This window comes from Sarcophilus harrisii, chromosome 4 (genome assembly GCF_902635505.1).
Source record: "Sarcophilus harrisii chromosome 4, mSarHar1.11, whole genome shotgun sequence".
NCBI lineage: Eukaryota > Metazoa > Chordata > Mammalia > Dasyuromorphia > Dasyuridae > Sarcophilus > Sarcophilus harrisii.
Genome location: NC_045429.1, coordinates 432,423,629 through 432,432,609, shown reverse-complemented (window position 1 = coordinate 432,432,609; position 8,981 = coordinate 432,423,629). Strand labels below are relative to the sequence as shown.

The 8,981-nt window shown below is 52.7% G+C and overlaps 1 protein-coding gene across 3 annotated transcripts; it reads left to right on the top strand.

Annotated features, from left to right (window-relative positions):
* Positions 1-2,710: 2,710 nt before the first annotated feature.
* On the top strand, positions 2,711-8,698 carry CDK5R1 (cyclin dependent kinase 5 regulatory subunit 1). Of its 3 annotated transcripts, none has more exons than XM_031967611.1 (2): positions 2,711-3,015; positions 4,445-8,698. In XM_031967611.1, exon 2 carries the CDS (start codon positions 4,604-4,606, stop codon positions 5,522-5,524), a length of 921 nt encoding a protein of 306 aa, XP_031823471.1. In that variant the 5' UTR covers positions 2,711-3,015; positions 4,445-4,603; the 3' UTR covers positions 5,525-8,698. The 3 variants fall into 3 exon arrangements, with proteins under 3 accessions (XP_031823471.1, XP_031823470.1, XP_031823469.1); XM_031967610.1 differs by lacking the exon at positions 2,711-3,015 and adding an exon at positions 3,132-3,195; XM_031967609.1 differs by lacking the exon at positions 2,711-3,015 and adding an exon at positions 3,935-4,074.
* The last annotated feature ends 283 nt before the right edge of the window (positions 8,699-8,981 follow it).

Sequence of the window (8,981 nt, the reverse complement as noted above, 5' to 3'; positions counted from 1 at the left end):
CTTGTAAATTTTGAGTCCTGGAGTATTGGGGTCGGGTCTAAAAAAATGGAAGAAATGAAGCATATTTTCATACTAAAAAAATTGACATGTCAAAAACTGTTTTTGATACATAATTGCATGTTAGAAATATTCTAGATGGGAAATATGTCAAAATTTCTCATAACTCCCATTCATGTTTTGAACATACTCTAAAGGGAATCTCTGGGGAGAGCGTGAGATGTTAAGTCAGTCGAATTCTCACCAAGTATCAGGTATCTTCCGGACTTGTCTTAGGTTTCCCCTCTCCCCATCCCAAGTCCCTAGCCTTTTTCATTTTTGTTCCTCTGTGGGAATTTGTCCGGAGGACCTACTGCTGCTCTCTGGTGTGTGACCTATAAGTTAGCTGGGGAGCAAAATTAAGCTTTTGTATCCAGTTCAATACAAGTCTTGAATTGTGGGGTCTGGGAGATTGGGACCAGACTAATCTGTAATCCCGGTTTATTGTGAAGGGCAGGCTGTTTATACCATTTTTGTATAAACCTCCGGATGCTCTGAGGGGAACACGGTGCTGTTGGGGAGAAGGGGCGAAGCCGTGGGGCTCATGGGATGGATATTTCCGTGGCGGGTGCTCCGAAGAGCCACTAGATGGCGTCCTAGGATCCCAGTAAGAACAGTGCTCTGGAGGTGTGGCTGGGAGGGTAAGGGAAGCCAGGGATGGTGAAGGGCTTCATTTCTTTCCTGATTTATGGAGATGGGCCTCGGGGAGCGTAATGTCCTGTGCTCTGAGAGAGGCTGGGGAAGACAAAAGCAGGCCCAATAGAGGGTTTAGCCCGGGGGGCTGTGATTCAGACATTTCTGGCTGCATTGTAACTCGTGTTACTTTTTCTAGATCGTGTGTGTGTGTGTGTGTGTGTGTGTGTGTGTGTGTGTGTGTGTGTGTGTGTGTGTGTGTTCTCTCACAAGAAGCTGTTGTGGAGAGTGGGCTCAATTCCACTGAGGTGATGATACTAGGAGAGGTCAATTAGAGTTGTTTAAGGAGCATAAAAGCCAGGTTGGATTTTTACAGGAGAGAGGATAGCTTTTTGGACAAGGTGGTGGCGTGCTGACTAACTCATTCCTCTGCAGGCAGGTAGATGTAGAATGTGGAAAGACTTCTGGATTTTGAATCGGAATCTGGGAAGACCCCGGGTTTGTTGGAATTTGGGTTTTACTACTTGACTTACCTTTGGGAGCTTGGGAAACCACTCCGCTCTTAGGGTCTCATTTTTTTCCTCTACAATGACTGGACAAGATTTTATTTCCAGCTCTGGTTCCTACGATCCTCTGAGGCAGTTAATCCAGTGTGTTCCAAAAGTGCCAAATCTTTAATAGCTTAGAAAACAACACAAGACTTTTGGAAGCACCCTATAGAATTTAGAGGGCAGAATAGGTTATTATTTATTTATTTAAGGTAGGTCAAAATGTCACAAAAACAATCCTGATGTGCTGAGGGGGGCATGTGAAAAAGGAACTCTTTCCCAAGTGCCTTGTGAGAAGATTTGGAGGGGAAAAGGAAGGGTATTTTATTTCAGAGTGTAGAAATGCATTCTCTCTTGCCACTGAATTGAAAGCAAACTCTCAGGCTTGTAGAGCAGTGAATTCTAATATAGCTGAATTTTATGGCAGAATCAAGAAACTTGGCATATTTCATCATACCTCTTTCCTAATTTTGACCCCCTTAGATTAAAGGGACAGATCTGACACTAGGAAAGTAGGATAGAAAAGAGTCTGAGGCTTGAAAGTCAAGAGACCCTGAGTTCTAGGCCTTTTTTGGCCCCTTCTAGTTTCCCATTGGGCCTTAGTTTCATTATTGGTAAAATGAGTTTGGACCAGGTTACTTTTAAGGTACTTTTTGGTTCGATTCATATATTATTTTTTAAAAAATTAATAAATTCATTTGTGATTTGAAAGCGAGGCAGTAGGGTTTGTTTTTTGTCAAATAAAGAGGGACAGACTATTCTTGTCTGTTGCTAGTTGAAAAAGATGGTGATTAGGAGCTAGACTTGTTATTTCATTAGTCTTGGGAACCTCCCTCTACCAGTACAATCAACTTAATGGTCTTAATTAAGAGTTACTTAGAACAAGCTGAGTGAAGTGATTTGATTTATACCTCCATAACTCTCAGTACTTGAACTCAAGGCTCTTTTCCAGACTAGGCTGGCTCTCATACCACACACTGCCTCAGGACAGCAGCATAGAAACAGCACAAGTGAGCTCAAGGCCTTAAGACTCTTGTATTAGAAACCTCTGATTTCATGTTCACCTGGGAGGCTCAGGGCTAGCTTCTTTGCAAATATAATACATATTCCCTCAGATTTTAATTTCTGGGTGCCAAGGCTTGGGCCTATTCCAGTATATGCTATAGAAAATCTAGATTTGTACCCGAACTCTCTATGAACTGTTCCTCAAACTACATTTAGCCTCCTCTGACTGGGTGGAGGCCCTGTCCTAATGTGAGTGACAAGGGATGCTCTGAAGAGATGGGGAAGATGGTGCTTTATTTGCAGGATTGTTGATACAGGGATGGAAGGGACCTTAAATGTGTTCAGTATTATGTGAGGAGCATCTTGCCAGCTGCTGTGAGGAGTCTGTGTGTGTGTGTGTGTATGTGTGTGCGTGTGTGTGTTTGAGAGAGAGGGAGGGAAGGAGAAGGAAGGAGAGAGAATGAGGGAGAGGCGAAGGGGAGAGAGAGAGAGAGAGACAGGGAGGAGAAGAAAGGAGAGAGAGAGAAAGGGACAGAGAGACAGATTGATTGCTGGCCCAGGGTCGGTCTATTGTCTCAAGCCCAGCCTGCCCAAATTCTGAGAAGCTCGTAGCCAGGGAGCCCCACATCGGCTCTCGCCTCTCGACTGCACAGGGATCATCGATCCTGAGCCGGAGGAAGCTCACCCGTTATCTGATTCAGCTCCTTATTTTAGGGAGGAACGCTGAGCCCCGAGAGAGCGGGCGCCTCCCGGGCGCTCTAGAATCGGTCCAGAGCTCTGTACGGACGCCTAGGTTTGTCTCGGCGCTGTCGCTAAGGCTGGAAGGACGGAAGGGGTTTTCCTTTTGTTTTGGGAGAGCTGATGAGCCAGCAGAGCCTCGTACACAGACTCCAGCTCCCGGAGCCCGGGCCAGACGCCCTCCTCCGCTAGCCCTTAACGACCGCCGGCCCGGCGGGCCCGAGAGGCTCTGGAGGTGACAAGGGCGGGGAGGGGTGACTTGGAGGAGCGAGGCCGGACTGGCCCCGGGTGGGTGGGTGGCGGGGCTGCTGCGGGGAAGGAAGCCCCCAAGCCGGCCGAGGGGACTACGCCGGGGGCTGGGCCCCCCTGCCTCGCTCGGTCCGGTCCCTCGGGCTCCGCCTCGGGTGGGAACAAAGGCGGCACGTGCGTGGGCGGGGCGGGGCGGGGCGGGGTCTCCTCGGTCGCCGTCGGGGACCCCCGGCCCATGCGGCAGCCGCTGCGGGAGCTGCGCCGGCGGCAGGGGCGGAGAGGAGGCGGAGCCGGGGGCGGGGCCTGGGCGGGGCCGGGGCCGCGTGCTGCCGCTGTCACCGCCTCCGTCGCCGCCGCCGCCGCCGCCGCCGCGGGTGTCTCGGGATTCTGAAATGGAACGCGGACACTAGAGGCGCCTCCTCCGGCTCCGGCTCCGGCTCCCGCCCCGGCCTCCGAGCGGCGGCTGCGAGCGCTGACGGCGGCCACGGCAGCGGCTTCCCCGGCGGAAGGAGGCAGGCCCGGGAGCTGGCCGGCCGGCGCGTGGGCAGGGCGCGCGGCCCCGACGGGCCGCTGGGCTCCGGGAGCGCGGCGGGGGGCTGCGGGGCACGGCGGGGCACGGCGGGGGGCGGGGCCGTCGGCTGCAGAACCTTGGACAGAAGCTTGAGCCCGAGCCGGGAGCCCCGCGCGCCTCCGCGGCCCCTTGCGCGGCCCCGCGCGCCCCTCCGCAGCGCCGCCGCCGCCGCCCCGGCCGTTGCCCCTGCCTCTGGCGCCCCTGCGGGCCGGCACAGAGGGAGCGGCTCCGGTGCGCACTGCGGAGGGCGGGAGCCGCGCTGCCTGCGCCGCAGCTGCGGGGGCCGCGCTCTCGGTAAGCTAAGCTCCGCCCGAGCCTCCCTCGGTGGGGGGAGGGGGGTCCGAGGAAGGGGAGCCCGGGGGGAGGGGGAGCGGCGCCGGCCCCGCAGCGCTTCCCGGCTCGATGGAGGGATGCAGCGGGGGATGCAGCGGGGAGGGAGCGGGGAGGCAGATGCTGCAGGCAGGGGAGGCGGACGGAGATGCTGCGCCCGCGGGGCCGCGGGCGGGGCCCAGAGGCTGCCAGGGGGCCCCGGGAGCTGGCGAGGGGAAAGCGGCCTCCGGGGCTCCCCGGTCCCTCTCCCAGTGCTTCCCCGCGGAGCCGGGTGCGCGCCGAGCGGCCCCAGCCGTCCTGGTGCTAAGAGAAACCATCTTGTTTTTCTCCGCAGATCCGAAGGGGGCCGCAGCCCCTCCCTGAGTCCCAGCCCCCAATCCAGGGGCACCCAAGGAGTGGGTGCTGTTGAGCCGGGCTCCGGCCCTGGCAGGCGGGGAACCCGGGGGGACTGTCCCTGCCTCGGAGCCTCCGGTTGCGCTCCCCACCTGACACCATGGGCACCGTCCTGTCCCTGTCCCCCAGCTACCGGAAGGCCACGATCTTTGAGGATGGCTCGGCCACGGTGGGCCACTACACCGCTGTGCAAAACAGCAAAAACGCCAAGGACAAGAGCTTAAAAAGGCACTCCATCATCTCCGTCTTGCCCTGGAAGAGGATTGTGGCCGTGTCGGCCAAGAAGAAGAACTCCAAGAAGGTCCAGCCCAACAGCAGCTACCAGAACAACATCACCCACCTGAACAATGAGAACCTGAAGAAGTCTCTCTCCTGCGCCAACCTGTCCACTTTCGCCCAGCCCCAGCCCGCCCAGCCTCCGGCCCCCAGCGCCAACCAGCTCTCGGGCTCCCAGACGGCTGTGTCTTCCGTCAAGAAGGCCCCCCACCCCAACTCCACGGCTCCCGGGACCCCCAAGCGGGTCATCGTCCAGGCCTCCACCAGCGAACTCCTGCGGTGCCTGGGGGAGTTCCTGTGTCGGCGATGCTACCGCCTGAAGCACCTGTCCCCCACGGACCCCGTGCTCTGGTTGCGAAGCGTGGACCGTTCGCTGCTCCTGCAAGGCTGGCAGGACCAGGGCTTCATCACGCCGGCCAACGTGGTCTTCCTGTACATGCTGTGCAGGGACGTCATTTCCTCCGAGGTCGCCACGGACCACGAGCTCCAGGCTGTCCTGTTGACCTGCCTGTACCTCTCCTATTCCTACATGGGCAATGAGATCTCCTACCCACTGAAGCCCTTCCTGGTGGAGAGCTGTAAGGAGGCATTTTGGGACCGCTGCCTCTCCATTATCAATCTCATGAGCCCCAAGATGCTCCAGATTAATGCTGACCCCCACTACTTCACTCAGGTGTTTGCTGACCTGAAGAATGAGTGCAGTCAGGAGGACAAGAATCGGCTCCTCATCGGGCTCGACCGGTGAATTCCACTCACGCGTATGCGGCTTACGGGAACAGTACATTTTTTAATTTATTATTAAACACACAGTTTTGTGAACATATGTGTCTAGCAAAGCCACCGAAGGGCCTCCCTGTTCTTGGCCTCTCCCACCCCTGGTTTAGTCCAGCCCTGGTCCTTAATTTCTGACTGCTCTGGGGAGCGTTTTTGTCTGGGAACCTTTGCAAAGTTTAGGGGCTGATTTCCCCGTTGTTTTCTGGCCACCGGAAGCTTGCTCTCCGTAACTTTGAAGGATTGACTATTCTTGCCCCTCGTTACACCCCTTTTGCCCCCCTCCCTTTTACCTGGTCTTGGGAATAGAGTGAGATGAGGAGGCGTTGAACTTTGAGATGGAGAGGCTTTAGCTTATCCCATAGAGACCCCTTGTCCTAGAAATGGACTCTTCCTGCCTGAAGTCCCCTTACTCACGCAGCTCTACCCTTACCCCTTCCAATCCTAGGGAAGGGGAAGAATTCATTTCCCCAAGTGGCAGCTGTGTCAGGAATGACCAGGGGACTTCTCCCAAGGATATCAGCCTGGGCCTAATTAATACATTGAGCTGGAACCTCTCAGTTCTTGGCTGCCCTGGAATCAACTTGTAGCCCACATCACTCTAATGTAACAGAAAATGGCTGATAGAGGGATGAAAATCAGTCTTGAAAATTTTGTTTTTTAACTGTATGCTATTGCCAGGTGGTTTTTTTTTGGGGGGGGGTTGCGGATTTCTCAGAGTAGGAAAAGGGAAAGCCTGTAATTTAGAATTCCATTCTCCCTATCCTGCTTCTTATTTATTTCAGGTCCTAGGTATTCATTCCTGGCTAGTGAAGCCAGCCCAGCTCATTAGGCTCTCTGGATTATGATAGCAGTTTTGTGAGTCTCAGTGAAAGGGGTGGGACTGTGCTTAGGGATGCTTGTTTTTTTTATTGTTTTTTTTTTTTTTTTTTTTCTTGCTGAATAATTTATCTGAATAATTCCACTTAGTCACCTGGTGTGTCACACCTGGGGATGGGGGATACCGCTTTAGCCGCCTGGCAGCAGCCTGGCTCCCTCGTGGGAAGACCCAGTGGACTCTTGAGTTAGTGCTGAGCTCAGGACCAGTGCCACTTGCAGGTCTACATGGCACGGAGTCTACGGAGCTCAAGCAGCTGGTTCAGTTGATCTGGGCCGGCCCTGGAGTCAAGGTGCCCGCTTTCCTCCTCGCCCCTGCCAATTTCAAGTTGTTTCCAAACAGCTTGTGCGAAGCCCCCACGGGACCCAGGATGGGAGTTGGATCTTGTAGACGATTATGAAATCTGGACTCACATCCTGATGGCTCCTGGAGCCTGTTCTGTTGACAGTGTGTCATCTAAAAGCACTGGTTCTCCTCTTCTCCGGTGGCTGCCATGGACACCAGTTTGTGACATTGCCGATGCTCGGCTCTCCCTTTAGTAGTTTGGGACTTTGGGGACGACTGAGAGGAGGGAGCAAGTCTGTTTCAGTGACCCCTGCCGTGGCTGGGGGGAACAAAGGTGGCTAACACTACAAAAGATTCTTCTCTTTGGCCTGGCTACCCTGGGGAAACTTTATACCCTGTTGGTGCTGGATTCTTACAGAATAGATGATAAAGGGTCTTTTTGCTTAGGGTCAAATAGAACACTAATTAGCTGGCTGCTGGGGTCAGCAGCAGTCACTCCTGGATTGAAAAGTCAAAATGTATTTTTTTTTTTTTTAACAAAAAGAAAAAAAGAAGAGAAAGCTGTGAAATTGAGGCCTTTGGCTTATGATGTCTGGAGCAGGCAGCCAACTTGAGTCAAACTGTGGCGTCCGGAGGGATGTAGGCGAGGGTGTACGGATTACACAGGTAAGGAAGGAGAGCGTCTGCCCAGCCTCAGTGTCGAGGCCTAAACTGAGCCATTAACGTGGACTGTAAGATACTCTTTGGACGTGGAACTGGAAGAAGAAGGAGTTTCTGCAAAGTGACCAGCATGACGCCTGGCTGCACAGCTGGAGTCTCCTTTGATGGACTCTTCCTGGGGCTTGTTCCCTTTCTGCTCCCACATCATTGGTGTGGGACCCGGACTCCCCCTCACGTGGCACAAAAGGAGGGAGCTTTGGGTGCCGAGGAACTGAAAGAGGAATGAGGGTGACTTGTTTCAATCCTAAGTCCAGCTAGTAGAGCTTGGACTGAGACTCTCTGGTTGAGCTCCTTTGATTGGATTTCAGTTTTGGGTCTGCTTCCTTCTCTTTCCCTGTATTTATTTATTTTTTTTCCCCTAGGGAAGGAGGAGGTGGAGGTGCAAATTTCAAAGGTAGTTGGGGCCTAAAGGAAAAGAAATCAACCATGTAGTTAAATCATTGTAAAGTATATTTCTTGCCCCTCTCCTTCCCTGCACCAATCACCAGTGTTGTGTAAAGGACCAACTGATATACTTGAGTGTGCAAGCAATGAACACAACTGACATGCTGCTATGAAGAATACTTTTAGAACAAAAAGAAAAAAAAGAGAAAAAAAAGAAACTAACCAACAACAACAACAACAAAAAAAAACTACAAAAAACCCCCTTTCTTCTTTGTTGCTTTTACAGTGATCTTGTGCATGCAAACAGGCGCATTCTGTGTCTTCAGAAAATAATCTTAGAACAGATGGTTGTGAACATTTACACCCATGCACAAACCAAGTCAGAGGAATCTTTCTCAGTATCTGGTTTCTCTCCTTTTTTCCCCCTTCTTCTTCCCATCAGCCCTGGGGGGGATCGATGGATTTCTTAACCATGCAGTTTTTAGGGTATAGTTTGGTTCCAGAAGTTGTTAAACTTGCAATGAAAAAAAAATGTGCCATTTCCCCCCTTCTTCCTCTCCCCCCTACTTGAAATGATCCACAGCTGTATATTTGAAACTGCTAATTACCCATGTGCGTGCGGTGTATGTTGGGTTTTTCTTTTTTTTAGTGCAATTTCCTCTGTAGATCTCCTTTGACCAAATTGTGGGTGTTGTTAATATTAATTTATATTCGTCTCATTTTGTATGTATGTGTAGCGTGTTTGTAAGTATGTGTGGTTTATAATCTGACAAAGTCATGAAGCTCAGTCTGGCTGTAATTTAATTCCTTCCCCTTATTTTTATTTATTTTTGTACCGTGCTGATTAAATAAAATGCACTGACCATCCATTATGCAGCTGCAGGTCCCTCTCTGTGGTTGGTTATTCAGGGTGTGTGTATGGGTGGGGGAGAGTGGGGAATTGATTCCCTCAGCCTTGATCTAGGGAGAGGGAGGGAATCCCAGGGAAAGGAGGGGACGCAGCTTCAGTCCCCTGGGCTTTGATATCTGAGGCAAGAAGGCCTGAACGGAGACATGGGATCTCCAAATGGACAGGAAAGAAGGAAGGGGGGGGGGGAGTATTTCCGAGCCATTTGACCTGGAGCCAAGTGGGAGTGAGGGGATACCCCCATGGCTAAGCAGCTGT